This window comes from Gobius niger, assembly GCF_951799975.1.
Source record: "Gobius niger genome assembly, chromosome: 4".
In the NCBI taxonomy this organism is placed as follows: domain Eukaryota; kingdom Metazoa; phylum Chordata; class Actinopteri; order Gobiiformes; family Gobiidae; genus Gobius; species Gobius niger.
The window spans coordinates 31,867,991-31,885,200 of NC_136855.1; the positions used below are offsets into that span (position 1 = coordinate 31,867,991).

Genomic DNA, 17,210 nt, shown 5'->3' on the forward strand with positions numbered 1-17,210 from the left:
CTGGACCCATGGCGGTGTCCTGCTGCAGCTGCTAACCTTGGTCTACACCAGAGGCGGCTGGAGGAAGCTCAGGATATTTTCTATTAATTTATCATGGACCTGCATAAACCTTCTACCCTACATTTTACACAGATCCTTTTCTGTGGAAACGGGATTTATTTAGACTTTTGGCAAAAAAAAGTCCAAACAGTAGCTACAAGGTTTAAACTGGAACAACAAATGAACTTTATTGTCATAATACAATTGTACAACGGAATTGCGTAAATCATGTTTGTCATTTCGCCCACCCCTTGTAGGCAGTGTAAACAATAAACAAATATTATCTTAGTAAAAATCGAATCCTTCTTCATTCAAATAACACAGTTCTAGTCTGAAGTCCTTGAATGAAAATGAGTTGTGACTAAATCAACGACGCAAACACAGATGACACATCTTTCCACATGGCGATGTTTATTTTGGCAGTTTGCACTTGCAGTCAGGATTCAAGCCTTATGGCTCCGGATTCATAATTATGTGCGTGTTTTTCTTGTTTTGAAATGTGTAGCGTTGAGAAAATGTAACAAAATTCAAGTCTCAAGATAGAAGGTTTAGAAATAGACATGTGCAATCTTGCATCAAGTAAAGTAACCGTATGCTGGCTCATCAAAAATACCTGTAGTTTTCTTTGTTCATTGATACATATGTAGTGCAGCTCAGTCCTTGTTTATATTGTTTTGTTACGGAAATTGACCTTTTGCCAAATTTAGTATTTATATTATAATTTATAGAGGTTCTCGACTGGCCGACCTTCACTGTACACAAAGGGCCGGCCCTAGCCAAATTTATGATTTTTTACCGAGATGTTACAGGATTTCCCGAAGGCGTGGAAGGACCAGGTTGTTTGAAACCTTCAAATTTCTAGTTTCCAACACAAAAGACCGCGAGTCTCCATCACGTTCTGTTCCAAAGTTATGTCCGAAAATCAGCGATGTAGTAGTGAGCATAGGGTTAAAAAAATAAAGCGCAAGCGGCTCCCCTTCCAGCAGGTGGCGCCCTAGGCCGACCCTGTGCACACATCAATGCATTGCCCTCCCAAAAAGAAATTAGCAAAAAAAAAAAAAACCCTTTTCTAATATATTTGACCTCTCAGCGGGGTATCTCAGAATTCTGTTGATCAAGCATGAAGTTATCAAAAGAAACTGTCAAAACAATTCATCAATAGTAAGCCTTACTAGCTGAGAACCACAGATTTACACCATATAAAGGACAGTGACTAAAAGAGTACAGCAAAAAATGGGCTTTTTTTGTACAAATGCTTTTTTTTGTTGTTACAAAATATGAGATGAAAATGCAAAAGTGTCCAAAAGCATTTCCAAATACTGACTTCACTTTTATGTCCCTTTCAAGTTTGTTTTTGTTTTTCATGATCTACACTGAACTTAAGACCAATAAACTTCAGTTCAGTGGTTCTCAAACTCACGCCAAGGATCATTTATCATGGCAGGTGCTGAAGCAAGCTGAATAATAAAATATGCTATTTTGTTGGCATGTTGCCCTTAACTCACAATTTGATGTTGCCTGTTTTACAGCACTAGGCTCCCCCTGGAATTATCCTGGCCACCCCAATATGTGTGAAAACCTGTTGTATATTATGTATATTTTGTGTCAGAGTTTAACACATTTTACTATAGACCATTCGCTGCTTACATCATCAGTGACATCAGCTGGAGGCAGGAAGTGATCAAGAGATAAGATAAATAAGATTAAACTAAAACTAGCGATTATAAGTGTAAAACTACAACAAAAAGATGCGGTTGTGTTGTGGCTTAAGGTGCAAGTACAACAGGAATGACATTTGAGATGAAAAAATTAGGTTTATCTGATATTTCCAACAACAGTTAGGCATTTGCTTATCGTTACTATGACAACAGCTACAATGGAAATAGATAGGAATCCAGCTTCCTGCCTCCAGCTAAGCCAAAGGGTCCATATCTTGTTTATTTTTTATACTAGCTTATTCTATGTTTTGCATGCCCTTATAAACATATAGTTTACTCACTGTGGTTTATGTTTTATGTTGCACAATTGAAAAAAAAATGGAGAATGTTTGTCGAGACCCCACCTTAGGCAGTGCCTAAGATCAACAAACTCACACTAAATTCTACCAGTTTGAGAACCACTGACTTACTTCCTGTGCAGAAACATTGGTCAATAGCGCTGATAGTCTCTCATGGCTGGTGAAGTCTGTAATTGTGTGTCCACTTGTCGATCCGCCGCAGCGCACCACGACTTACGAGTAAACCGCGCCCCTGTGCAAAACTACCGCACTTCACCCACTAAAACAAAGCAGCCCGCAGATCTTGACTGTCCAGGCGGCCTCTCACGCTGCAGTTACGCGGGACTTGTGTAAAAAAAAGCAAAACAACAAAAAAAAAAGATGGAGAAGAACTATAGACCAAACCGCAGGGGCTTCCACGTCTCTTACTGAGGGGCGCTGGGCTCGGAGCTCTTGGGGTTTCCTCCCTTCTTGCGTTTCTTCTTGAGCTTGTACACGTGGAAGGTTTTGTTCTGGAAGGTTCTGGTGAAGAAGGCGGTGTAGGCGGGGGAGTCGGTCTTCGCGGCCTCGCAGAAGCGCAGGTGAGGGGAGGAGACCAAGTCGGGCTCGTTCTCTCCCGGTCCGTCCATGATCTGGGGAAACGGAGCAACAGAGGTCGTTTTGTTGAATATAGAAGGATTATTTCATAACTAGTTAATAAAGATGTTCAGATATTTTAATGAACATGAAAACAAGACAGTTAAAGAGACTAGATATAAGTTGGTCATTTTATGCTCACTACAGCCACCTCAGGTCTTATGACTAACTGCAGCTTCTATATTAAGCTCGTGCATGACGGCACTTCTGACCCGAATTAACAACTTTTTGAGTGACAGTGCAGGATTTTAGAGGCAGTTGTGGTGACTAGGTCTGAGCTCATTCTACACATTAGGACATTGCTGGAACATGTAGGGGGATGAACATACTTAGTTTTAACATTTTTAAACTCCGTATCCACCTTATTCCGCCCCGCCCACTTTTGCCACTTTTTGCGTTGTCTCGGCACCTCGTTGTCACTTCTTCGAGCGCGAAGCCCGTTCATTTTAACGGAGAACAAGGGAAAATATTCTCCGCTCAAATCTGATGTTTAGTCGATTGATTTGTGTAAAATGGCCAATGTTCATTTGCACCAACCAGTGTTAATTTCGTCGACTGAAATATTTAGTCTTAATTTTAGTCAAAGTGATATTTTTCACGACTAAAATTGGACTAAAACTAAATTAAAAGTTGTTCATGAGACTAAAACTATGACTTAAATGTCCAGATATTTTAGTCGACTAAAATAAGACTAAATAAAAATAAAAATGAGAGACTAAAATCATCCAAACTTCAATTGACAGTCTGAAAGAGCCTAATGTCATGTAAATTCACTGCCAAAGGATCAGCTCTGAGCTTTGTTCATGTGGAGCAGCTCCATGAAGCAGAAGAACAAAATTTAATTTGATTATAATCAATATTACAAATGCATAGTCGACTAAATTAGTCTTAAAGGAATAGGCCACCGTTTTTACATAACAAAATATGTTCTTACCTCACTTTAGTCGAGTTAATATATCCCCGTCTGGTCTTTGTCCGCGCTCTGTCACGCAAACGGAGCACATACGCAGCCTCTCCCACATGTCATATAGCTCCGAAAAAGCTCACGATAGAAGCTACCAAGCTCTTCCACGTGTTCCCTATTTAAATAAAGTTACGTGAAGTGTTTTCATGCAAAGTATATTTACACAGAAATGTAACATGTCGATTTTATAAGCAAATAAAAAGGGGGACTATATTGTGAGGCGTAATGATACGAGGAGCAAAACGTCCGCGCAGTAACTCCTAAAGGTTATTGACGGAAGTGAGCGGGGGAAGTCTTTAGGAGTTACTACACGGACACTGTGCTCCTCGTATCATTACGCCTCACAATATAGTCCCCCTTTTTATTTGCTTATAAAATCGACATGTTACATTTCTGTGTAAATATACTTCGCATGAAAACACTTCACGTAACTTTATTTAAATAGGGAACACGTGGAAGAGCTTGGTAGCTTCTATCGTGAGCTTTTTCGGAGCTATGTGACATGTGGGAGAGGCTGCGTATGTGCTCCGTTTGCGTGACAGAGCGCACGGACAAAGACCAGACGGGGATATATTAACACGTCTAAGGTGAGATAAGAACATATTTTGTTATGTAAAAACGGTGGCCTATTCCTTTAAGTTTAGTCGACTAAATATACTTGCAATTTTAGTCAACTAAAACTAGACTAAAATTGAGACGATTTATTTGACTAAATCTCGACTAAAATTAAATTCCATTTTAGTCAAAAGACCAAGACTAAAACTAAATTAAAACATGTTGTCAAAATTAACACTGGCACCAACAAGTCAACACTGCACCGTTTCTCTGTGCGGCCTGAAAACGGCTTTGTTTTCGTGTAGTGACTGATTTTATGTGGACTTCTCCAGCCCCATGTTAACACATAGGAGAAAAGGGGCGGGCACAATTCATGGCGGCGCCCACGCGAGCCTCCGGAATAAGGTGAATAGTCCCTTTAAAGTAAATTAAAAAAAGATCAAATTGGACAAATGGAAACAAGACCCACACTCCTGATGAAACTATTTCTATGAGTTTCTCCCTTTTCAGTCAAAGCCTCAAACACGTAAGAGTCTTCAAATAGCAATTCCTTTTACAAAATAAAAAAAATTAAAAATGCCACTGTCCTTTTAAAATTCTGCTGTGGCAAAGGTCAATTCATTGAAAATATACTAAACCGTTTAAATAGTTTCTAAGAGTATTGGAATTTTGTGTCTTCATTCAAATGTTCATTCAATTGTGATTCACTATTTCATTTCATTCTAAAATATTATTTGGAATTTCACTTGCAAAAAATCTTGAAATAAAAACATTTTAAGCATCTAGGTCAGGGGTCGGCAACCCGCGGCTCTTTCATCCTTATACTGCGGCTCTGAGTGGCTTGGGAAAATAAATTACAAAAAAACCAAAACTAAGTATTTAATTGAAGTGTGTTTTATTTGTGTTAGTTCTTTAATATTTTAGTTCTAAATTGGAAGATTATTGTGATCTTGACATGTTAGAATAAATATATTTTATTGTTTTTTGTCGCTCAAAATAAACGTCATACTCGCGAAAGCTGGTATACCAGCCAACACGCCGGCTTTTCCTCCTACTGCGGTCGTTCCTCCTGATGTTTGGGAGCCAGTTCCTGCCACCCCTATTGCCCCCCCGCTGGAGAACCCCACTGTTGTATATTTGTCCCGATTTTCCCCGCGTTTGTGGGGAAAAAGGGACAGTAAGAAGTGCGGCTTTCCCGCGGTCCCTGAATGCATCTCCCACGCTGCCTCGCACCAAAACAACAGCGCGTGGTTCCAGCAGCTACACCACAGATAAGTTAAGGCTTATTTACAACCTTAGACACATAAAACAAGCGGCGATGGGCGCGGGGCAGGTGGAGACAGGCCTCTTTTTGTGGATTATAAAGTTTTTCCAACTGGAGCTGATGACTGACCAGATGAGTGGGAATCATTGGATAAAGAGGTTTAAGAGCAGCAAGTTCCACGGATCCTCAGGAGATCGAGTGCACAGTGGGTGTAGTGTTTTTATGTTTATTCTGTGGAGTAAAGTCGGCCCTTAATGTGCGGCTGTTGCACGGACTTATCTGACATGAAGCGCGTGCGTTTGTTGATGTGTCCTGATAGACTCAGTCTGCGTTTGCCCGTGTTACACGTTGACAGGAGCGGGGTTGAACTGGTGTGACTGTCCCATAGACTGAAAAACTATTGCTATAAGTATTTGCGGCTCCCAGTGTTTTCTTTTCCGTGGAAACCGGATCAAATGGCTCTTTCGGTGTTAAAGGTTGCCGACCCCTGATCTAGGTCAATATTTAAAGCAAAATATTCTGTGTAAACAACAAAGTATGAGTGAATCCCACTTGGCTTTAACTTTTGTCTATTTGGTTCCAGTCTCAGAAGACGTTCGAGCATTTCAAATAAATTCTCTATGTACAAAGACGTGAACCGTGAACGATTGAAAGCAACATGTGTGCTGTGGTTTTATTATTTTGTTATTATAACTAGTGCAAGTCTATGTCCAAAGCAGACTGACAGAGAATCTGCTTTGTATCCCATGTCAGGATAAACCTTTGAAAATCCTATAATGGAACAAAAGAGCACCATAACATTCCACACAAAGGGGATCGGATAAGTACGTGGAAGATGTGCTTAATTTGGCGTTTTGAAAATAAGTTTAGTAAACAGTAATCTTCGCCAAGGATAAATCAATACATTGTGAAGACGGTGGAGCAGGATATGGTGTGTGTAAATAAACAGGAGCAGCGGGTGACTGACAGTCTCTCACTGTTCTCACTTATTTCTCTGTGAGCTGCTGCCAGCCCCCGCACCGCAGGGCCACTTCACAGCTTCCACAGGAGACCAGCCAAAGTCAATCCTAGTCTTCACTAAATCTCAACTTTCTCATCAATAATGGATTTGGGCTGCCATGTGATCTTAATATTTCCTCATTTCTTACATAGTTAAACACGGGTCTTCGAGGAGGAGCTCTCTGCCAGTTTTGTTATGTAAAAGTGTCTCACAGGGTAAAAAACTCTGCCTTAGCTTTTGGGTATTTCATGATTTACAACTTAAAGCAAAAAACGTAATAGCACAAAGGTAATTTGGGAGTTTGCTTTAGGTTCTCCCACCTCCAACTATTGGCTTACCTGACAATAAAAGATCTGGAGATGGGTCCCTGGGCGTTGTGCTGCAGTTGTTCAGGACATTGAAGGATGGGTTATTTAAAAGGACAAATTCCTTAAACTTGTACAGAATGGGGATAAGAAAATACGCCTTAGTCTTGATTAAAAGCCAGCCTCTGTGCCTTTACTGGATTTGGATGCTGACATGACTGCAGCTCTACAAACTAGTAAAATCGGGAACCTAAATAACCCCTGGTAACACAGTAAACGCAGACCGACTGTAGTGGCCTCTTTTGATCCATTTCCTCTCAAAGTTTTGTGCTTAGCTTAGCTCCTGTTTCCGTCTTGTGTTGGAAATTCTAATGTTACACTGTGGACATTAATGGGATCCGCTTCAGCAGTTTTTATATTTGTTTTATGGCTTCTTTGAACAAATATCCCATATTAATTTTTCAGCGCATGTTAGTTTAAGTAGTCCGGAGGGGGACTTCTGTACCTCCTATTTAGGCTTTAGACAATTTAGACCTCTACCCCAAACTTTAATACAAGTCTCTGAAGAACTGCCTAACTGGATTTAACTTGATTGTTTTGGAGAGATTGTTTTTATGCATGGTTTAGCATGGACAACACTGATATTATATAATATTCAAAAGCAGATGGAGCTGTCTACCTTACAAAGCATTTGTAGATTTGTTAATTCAAAGTCAGCCTTGGGTCTCTCAAGTGACGGAAAAAACAGGATCTTTGTCTAACTAATGATTCAATATTCCATCTTTTGCAAGGTTAAAAGTCAAGAGGTAATATTATAATGCGACCGAAACCCTTGAATTGGAAGCCGTTTCTAAGGTTGCATAGAAATGACTTCTTTGTGCCGAGAGTGTGTGCTTTAAGCAATCTTGCTCGAAAATCTCATCTTTATCACTATCTTACATTAGTTAGAAAAGACAATATTAATCTAAAACAGCTTAAAAAATATACAGTTGTTTAATTTCCTCATTTTCAAGCAATCCCATAATAAGCCAAGACTAAAAGGTTTGGATAATAATCAGCATAAAGGTTATTCAGTGCATTTTTTGTAAGACCAAAAATAATAAACTATCATTATTTTGCCGTTAGGTTGCTACATAAAAAAAATTAAATAAAGCAGTGAGAAGGAGGGTCCACCCACATGTCCATTGGCCAGGTCGAGCAGGTCTCGCAGCCGGCAGCCTCTCCTGTGCCGCCGCTCGAAGCAGATACTGTTTTCAAGGACCACGTAGTCAGCCCCCACCGCCCTCAAGATCTCGTGCACTTCCTCCGGGGGCCGGCGAGCGTACACCTGGTAGACCTGCAAAAGACACATGCCCTTTACTGTACGCAGTCCCACGCCAGCCCCAGCGGCGCTATTATTCAGGCTGGAAACTCAATTAATTTGCATGTTCTATTTCAGTTTTACAGTTTTAATGAAATCTTATTAAACTTAATTACGTCCTGTTTATGAAAATGAATTGCAAAAACAATTAGAAGAGAAAGAAAATTGGAGGCGAAATTAGCAACTGGTGCAACACCCGGCTTCGGGAAAGTGTATTTGTAAAGAATAGTTTCAGAAGCGTGGCAAAGTTTAGGTCTTATATAGCATAGTAATTAGGGATGCACCGATATGATACTAGTATCGGATAACGATACTGGAAAAAATACAATATCGGGTATCGGCTACAAATGTGACCAGTCAATATCCGAGAGTGAACAGATACAAATTTTGGCTTTTACCACCTAAATCTCAGTGAATATGGGCATGCTGTGTATCATTGTAAAGCTAAGAACCTGGAGAATTCAATCGCTGGGTTAGTTTTCACCTTCACATATGTATTTTTGATTGCCGTGCAACAGTCTGCGGTTACCAATGCATGCTAATCCAACATAATGCTGAATGTCAAATGCAGCCTTTTTTTCCGCTGGCGAATTAATTTTCTTTTAAACTGATATTTTCCATTGCACCCTATTTTGGTTTACGAGGAAACTGACACTTTGGAGCGCTTCCCATTTGATTAAAGCTTATTCAAACTACACAGTGCTGTAATGAAAGCTTAATTTACTGATCAATAAATGAAATCAAGAAAAGAAAAAGCTCTTCCTCTATCCACATTGCATTGTTGTTAAATCGCTTCCGTCTTCTTCCGTTTTCTACTTCTATTTATTTTGCTCGACACAAAAATAATACAACTTGAGTCATACTAATCTGCCAATATTTTATGTCAAACTAGACAATATGAACCGTCCAAAATAACTCGCCATTCTTTCACTAATTGTACATACAGTATTTCATACATTGGCCTAATCTACAGTTGCTGGTTACACAGCAGGCGAATCGTTTTTGAATATTAAATGAGGCAATACCTTTATCTCATCTATTTGTATCCATAATCTACATACCTCTCTCTACCGTTTGATTGTTCTGTACTTAATCCAATCATTAAGCACTCGTTCCACTGTGCTGCATATTCCTTCACAGCAATCAAACACGTTGAAGTCCCACCTACACATTTTCTAAGGCGAGATGTGAACTAATTCCGACACATATAGCACAAAACAAGATTTTGAAACCATTATGTTAATCGGAGAGTCTCCCATCTGTTGCAACATATGATCAGTTGACAATGCATGGTGATGGAAGCCGGCCCTATTGGGGAATAATATTGTGTGGACAGGTTCAATGGGTTTTAAATGTTTTACAAAAAGTAAAATATATATATATGCTGGTGAATCTGCCTTGCAGCCTGCTATGCAAAACAATCTATATGAGCAGGAAGCATGACACCCTTGGTCCTGCTGTATTTCTGTTTACATACTTGGTTTAGTGCTTTATGAGTGTTAATGGCATGAGTCTGGCAGTTTAGTCCAGCAAATTTTAATTTACGTTTAGGCCATGCTTGAAAACTTGCATCATTAAGTGGTATTTATGCAACATCTTTGACTTGGTCAAGGGTTGAAGACAGCCCCCGAAAATAACACACAAAAAAGTCACACAACAACCAACAGAGTGGAGTTCACTCATGAATAACATGAAAAAAGTTTCAGCTTAGAACAAGTAAAGCTCTGGTAAAGCAAGGATGGTATTCGATTTCCTTGAGATCTGCTGGTTACAGAGAGTCCCTGTCCCTTTGAAATGTTGTTGAAACAGCAAATAAAAGTTAACCAAAACAGGCTCTTAATAAACAAGAGATTGTAGAACTGCACAAGGGTAGCCGTATTTACGTCAAATCCCAGATGCTCGTCAAAGAAAGTGATATAAAAGAGATATTATATATATAGTAGATCGATATAAGACTATTTGACACCTTTTTTTCCTCTTGAAATCAAACCAAGTTTTTTTGTTTTTGCAACATTCAAGTCCAAAACGTTATTGTTACACAAAAAGATGAAAGAGTAGTGATGAGAAGAGTAGTGATGCCCAAAAAATAAGGCGCTCCAGAGCTTGTATCGCTCTTGCTGAACCAGATTGCCTCGAAACACTGCGTCGGAGCCTGTTTCGGTAACAGCTGGTCACATGACTGTCTCGAAAAGTGCTTCATTCTGTGAGTTGAGTATAAGTGTCTAAAAGCGGGTCATCGGCTCAGAGCGTTTCACTGCTGCATTGAGCAGCGAGGCGCTAAACCACAGATGTTTTGTGGTCCATATAGTGATGAAAATCATTAGTGATAAATAAATGTGCAGCATTTCCCCCATTTCCCATTTAACCAGGTTCATGTGGTGAAAGTGTCTGTGCGAGGCTGTGGATCTGCCAGAAAAGCAGGACTTTGTAAAGAATAGGAAAAGCGCTTACAAACGCTTACAAAGTCATGCTTTTGAAGTAGGCATGGATGGCTGTGAGAGAAACGTAACGAGCGCCATCAACAGCAAAGTGGCTAAACTTAGCTCTGACTGAATGAAATAAAAAAGATGTCCAGCCTCAGAGCAGCAGAGCTGCAGGTGACTGAGTTGGCAACGCCCATTGGAGCTTCGTGAGGCACAGAGCCACATTACAAATAATAAAACTGCCACATGTCTGTTTGAAACTTCTCTTGCACATGATTGTGTTGGGGCTTTAGTCGTTCATGAGCAGTCGCAATAATAAACCTAACGATAATTTTTCGCCAGGAAAGCCTCAAAGTGTCACAAGGCTTCACTCGTCCATCACTAGAAAAGAGACAGTGCTCAGCATTGATCATTTATTCACAACAATAAAAGAGGAGAGAGAACGCAGCCTTGTGGTTCCTTGTGTAACGGAATGGATTAGTCTCTGTTTAGCTGCAAAACGATTCTAACAACAACAGTCAACATAATATAATCACGATACTTCGGTGATGCTATGTATATTAATGAGGGTGCACGGCTCCATTTCTTTCACAAGTGAAAGTGGTCTTATTCCACCAGGACACGAGTGAGCAGCACAGTACTTCTATGCACCTGTTCTGCCAAACACTATGACTCAATTAACATGCTTCTAAAATTGCCTTTATGCCATTATGGTGTTTGTCAGACGCATTAACACCTGTTTATGACTTTTGGAAAGTCGATTTATGCTTTAATTTCTCTAACCATCCAGATTATTGCATTACTTGATAGTATTAAATCCAAATATTTGTTGTTCAACGCTATTTTTGAAATAATAATCCTATCAACTCCTAGTATGTATCATGAAATATATATCCTATTGGGATGAAAGAGTGTCATCCCAGCCCTACTAATTTAGCATTGTTTTGTTTTTATGTAGCCTTCGTTTGTCCCTACTTAAATGTTTAGCTGCTAGTCTTTGTTTCAGTTTGAGCGGTGAAAGCACATTGTGTTCTCTAAACATTCAATTATAGCTGAACTTTCAATAAAGCCAAAGGTTGCACTCATAAACAAAAACATAAGCACAAGTAAAAATTAAAATATTCCTTTTCTCTCCTGCTCTGAATGTATGCCCAGTGGGTATATAAATAAACACACAATAACCGCAATGGTGCCAAAAACAAGTGCATTTTCGGACCACTAATGAATTGTTTTGTCCAAGCAAACAAATTAAGCTTTAAAAAGCACTGTAAACAACATAAAAGTTCTTAGGTGCATTTAAGACACACTTATACTTCAGTCTCACACACACACACACACACACGCATATGGAGTGGAGTACAGAGAGGGCCCTGCAGGTCTACAGCAGTGTCGCGGAGCCTTAATGAGCAGCGCAGTGTAAGCCAGGCCTCGCCAGCGGCTCACCACGCTTCACTTCCCACTGGGAGGACCACAGCCGCCGCATAACCCACACACGCATCGCAGCACGCTCACAACAACACCTTGGCAAGTGAACACGTAGAAAAACAGATGAGGAGAGTGCAGCCAATTTGCTCAAATGTGAATCCATTATGTTTTGATGTCTGAAGTGCGTGAGAACGTGAACAGTTCGCTGCACCGGTGTTTTGGGGGAGATTATTAGAAGACTGTGACCGTGGCTAAGGTCGTAAAACTTGAATTAATCACTTAACCAGAAGAAATTTGGTTTGATCCCAACTTTAAATGATAGGCACCTCCGTTGTGTCCTTGGGCAAGCCCCTAGGCAGCTGTGGCTACAGTGGTAACTAACAGCCATTAAGAATTGAAGTAAAGGATATGTTTCAGTGCTCTTATTGGATGGTTGTTCAATTAGATGGGAAAAACATGTAGTAAAATCTGTGTAGAGCTGAATGGCTCATCTCTGTTGACTGAAATCATAGTAATTCTTCATGAGGGTGTATATTTTCAGACTGAATGCTTTGGTAATTACAGTTTTCTTCATTCAATCTTATAAAGCTGGCTGCTGGTTATAAGAGATCAACTGAAATGTTTTCATATTTTTTCTTTTTCGTGGTGGATTGTCCATGGTCTTGAATTTTCTATCTCACAAAATCCGTCTTGAAAGGCTCAAACCTTAACCATAATAATCAAGATAGACCACTATTTGTTACTCCTCTCCATTTACATTAGTAACAAGAGAAATGGTAGATCAGGCTCCTCCGACAGAGCATGTTCCGAAAAAGGGCAGAGCCACAGGAGGGTCATATCGCAGCACCCCGCCATGACGGCCATACGTAAAGACTTCAGTGTGTTTAAGATGAGCCAGGCCCAGGCTTTGCAGGCGCCTGCAGATGCATGCCGGTCAGATTTGTGTCCAAGATTCCTTGCAACCTGTGTGATGGTGCTGGGACTCTCGTGAAAGCGAGGCGGCGCCTTGGCCAGAAGTTGCTTTTCACCACCAACTAAGGGATGATGGGTCAAAATGTGGTCAACATGTGCGCTGACTGAGGACTGACAGATGAATGGTTCTGACTTCTTTTTGATCAGAAATGTGTCATCCTCACTCCTCTTTTCTCATCACAGCGATCTACTTGATCTGCAGAAATGCTTAATGCTTGACAGAAAGTGCTAAGGATGTGTCCAACATAAAAGATTATAATCCATTTTAATCCTAAACTGTAAGCAGTCTATCCTTTACTCTGGTGGTGAGGCGTCCAGCGCATACGTTTTGATTGGCTAAAATGAGCTGCACTAGAGCCATTCCAGACTGATACAGCTTAGCTAATGTTACTTTTATTGGCCGAGTTCAACGTACAGATTTTATTCGCAATACATGCCAAGCAACACCAAAGAGCAATTCTTAGGTGCTAAAGAGAAAAAGTGATTGTTATTCATTCTCTTCAAATATTCATTACCACTTCTGGCAGCAAAGTCTCCTCTGGATCATTTCCGTTAATCAAGTTCAAGTTGGATCACCTTTCCATTTCACTGGACTGCAGCATTTTGAGCTCATGTGTCGGTGGAAAAGGGGAGCGCTTTAATAGCTGCACATTGTACCGAGTGTATGGTCTGATCCCATATTCATTCACACAATCAGCACAGGTCAGTGGCCCCCATCTGCAGACAATCCCCCAAACATTAGCAGGCACCGGAGGGGAGTGGAAGGTGAGTCTCCGCGCAAGAAACAGGCTCCTTCCTCTCTGTGTAAGGGGAAATGACATGGGAGACAGAAAAGACTTATGACCATAGCGCTGCTGCTTGCTGGTTCAACACTATGAGGCTTTCTGCTCCTTTCGACTATTTGGAAACTCCCACCGCCTGAGTATTGAAAAAGAAAACAGCTGTAAGTGTAAACTGGTTCACAAGCTCTGAACAATACGTACAATTCTCTCCTCAAACCTGACCCTGCGAGGAGCGGGCCATCGCAAGCTCGTCTCCACTGGGGGTCATTTACCAAGCGTTTGCTCATGTGCAAAATTAGTAATACGTGCAAAAGTGGATCGGCAGCAGTCATTTCCCTATTTTAAACTCATACAGCCTTGTCTTATTCACACATCAGATTTGGAGCCCTAATACGATATTATTGGCGATATCAAATGGTAAATTCGGTGCAGCACGCCCATAAAATAGCTAATTTTGTTCTATGAGTGGCTACAGCTCTAAGTCTATATATCTCAGAACTACTCTGAATGCTGATAGAACCTTAGAATTCCAAGGGGGGTGAAGTGTGCGAAGTGAGTTTGTCTCCATGACCCGATTCCAATCTGTTGAAAAGAGACAACAGGGCTTCTGTTTTCATCAGAAACCCCCTCCCTCCACACATTCATTGACAACATATATTCTTTACTTTCAGTTTGGAGCCAAGGCTGAACCAGCAACCCTCCCACTGACAGGCGAACAACAAACTCCTTATTTAAAGCAGTACTAAGTAAATTGTGTACCTTAATAAATTCTGTCCAAAGTCCCTCTGGGGGTGATATAAGTGTTGATGGGATGATTGGGGGGTGTCTCTGGCCAGAAAAACAAAATTGCAACTTCCCTGCCACCGGGTAGGTGTCACCAATACACACTAATGGAATCACGTCGAAGCAGCTAACAAGCTAACGGGCAAAGCTAACGGGAGGGCTAGCACCACTTACAGGTTTGAGTGAAAAAAATGATCTCCATTGTGTAATTGGATGTACAATATCCCTCTCACAGACATTTAATGAGTAAAAAACACAACATGCTACGACACCTGCAGTGGCGCTTATGGCCTCTCGGGGCATGAGTTACTTTGTACTGCTAGGTTTGATATTATAAAACATCTTTTTTTTTAATCTTTGGCTGCTTGCTTTTTTACAGTTCCAGCTGCCAGAGAAAAACAGGTTGCTTGTGAATTGGCACATTGTTTTTGCCAGATGCCCTTTCTGAAGCTGCGATAAGGTGAATGTGCGTATGGCAAATATGGCACGTTGATTTAATTTATGGGGATTTGCCATCTATAGTATGACATATTGTATATTGTAGTGGCCACTGGACAGTGGCCACTACAATATGCCCCCAATATGCTTTTGCACTTTCCTTGGGTGCCACTTTTACACGCTTCTTATAATTATCCCTGAAGGTTTTAATTCTATGCTCTGTGAACCAACAAACTCGCCATAAGAATGAATTTACACCCACCACACCACGTTTTAAGGTTTTAAAATAACAAGCCCTTCAAACAAAGGCTTTTTACAAATGTAAATAGAGTACTTTGATGCAGGAAGAGTGCCTTGGGTTATCTTTTCTTCCAAGCACATTCACAACAGAACAATTAAACAAAGACCAAAAAGCCCCTTCCCTAGCATTGATATTTATGTATTTTTGAACAATTTCTGCTTTCTCCTTTGTGTTTGGATTCTATTATGAAAAAAAAATGTTTCATTAGATTTACAAATAATCACATTCTGTCTTGTTTTCATTTAACACTGTGTCCCACGTCTTTGAAATTCGCTGTAATAAAAGATGATATTGTCGTTTCTCGGCTCTTTGATGGTGCCGGGGCTCTGATACCGGAGTGTATGTTTGTGTGTGCATGTGCGTATTTGCGTTTGTGTGTGTGCATGTGTGTGTGTTTGTGGGTAGTGCAGCCCACAGTTACCTGTCTGGTCCTCTCCCGCAGGTCTTTATCTTCATAATGGGGGTGGTTGGTGAGGACTCTGCCTGTGCACAGCTTGATGCCCGCCAGTAACTGCATGCTTCCAGCGAACACGGCCTGCTTCGAAGTCTTTGTGCTGTCCGCAGAGGAAAAAAAAAAAATTCAAATAAAGAAAAGGGATTATGTTGAGTTATATTATAAACACACTTCTCCCATGTTTCTTAAAGCTCAAATACCTGATATTTTCAACTTACAGTAACGGTTTTGTACGATTGCTTGGCCTCATTTTCAAAAATAATCACTCAAGACACAAACCAGAATGTTTGAAACATTACCCTTTTGAGATACTCAATACACTTCAGTGAAAAACCAGGACACTATACAAACAAATCTAACACATTTTCAGATGTGTGCCATAAAAAAGTTACTAGACCTGAAGTACAATGACGAACACAGTACTAAGCATTGAGACGTAGCCATTTCTCCTGTCTATGTCCATGAATAAGCGTGGGAAACCGACCGGTGCGTCACAAAGTTTTAGCTATGTTTAGGAAATCTCTGGCTTGACAAAAGAGTTTCGTCCTTTTTCTTTATTCTGACATTAAAACTAAGATGCCTGCCTTAAATAGTAGATCAGTGTGTTTTTGAAACTGCAGGAAGTGTTCTTAAAGCTTGAGAATGTAAAGAAAGTTGTGCCAATGCGTGTTGTTTACGCTTGGAATGACAACTTTCAGAATTAGTGCCAAGTTTCAGATCTTATGCATGTGACAGGTTTCAATGCTTTTGAAAAAAATACTTAGTTAGATGGATAACATCTGTTGTAAGTAATGATAATAATTTTATTTCAGTGAAGCAGCAATTTTAATGAAGAAATGTTGGGGGGAAAGTTATTTTTATTTGAACTTTTAAGCTACTGACAGGAAGTGACATAGATAGAGGTAAAGTTCCACAGCAGTTTGACTCACTCCATTTTCCGTTGATATAAAAAAAATTAGTTTACCTCTATCTGTCATTTCCTGTCAGTGTCCAAAAAGGAAGTGAACTATAAACATATATTTTTTTTTTGGCCATACTAAAGAAAGGTTGGGACATTTTTTTTTTGTAATATAATTATGTTAACTATGTTTTAGCAAAAAATGTGTCTAATGTGTCATATGCACTTTAAAAGGGGCTAGACGGAATTTGAAAATGTTAAAATTCTGTATTTTCCACCCCATACATGCTCCAGCACTCCAGGACTCCTACGTTAGAATACAATTTTAAGACTTCAGCTCAGTATTCGACACTATAATCCAACAGCAGCTAATGCACAAACTGCTCCACCTGGGGATCAACACATCACTGTGCAACTGGCAGCTGGACTTTCTGACGGGGAGACCACAGGCTGTGTGTGTCGGTGGCAAGTCCTCCAGATCCATCACACTGAACACGGGGCTCCCCAAGGCTGTGTGCTGAGCCCACTCCTGTTCACTCTGCTGACCCATGACTGCACTCCAAAATACAGCTCAAACCTCTTCATCAAGTTTGCAGACGACACAACAGTAGTGGG

At 40.4% G+C, this 17,210-nt stretch overlaps 1 protein-coding gene across 2 annotated transcripts in view; it reads right to left on the reverse strand.

The window, feature by feature from the left end:
* Positions 1 to 2,388: 2,388 nt before the first annotated feature.
* The window catches only part of dpy19l3 (dpy-19 like C-mannosyltransferase 3), a 62,254-nt gene continuing 47,432 nt past the window's right edge, over positions 2,389 to 17,210 (reverse strand). For both annotated transcript variants that reach the window (XM_079554705.1, XM_079554704.1), the window contains 3 exons: positions 15,665 to 15,797; positions 7,937 to 8,095; positions 2,389 to 2,667 (listed from right to left, as the gene is read on the reverse strand). In XM_079554705.1, the coding sequence (XP_079410831.1) occupies positions 2,461 to 2,667; positions 7,937 to 8,095; positions 15,665 to 15,797 (499 nt within the window). In that variant the 3' untranslated portion in view covers positions 2,389 to 2,460. The remainder of the gene's footprint in view (positions 2,668 to 7,936; positions 8,096 to 15,664; positions 15,798 to 17,210) is intronic.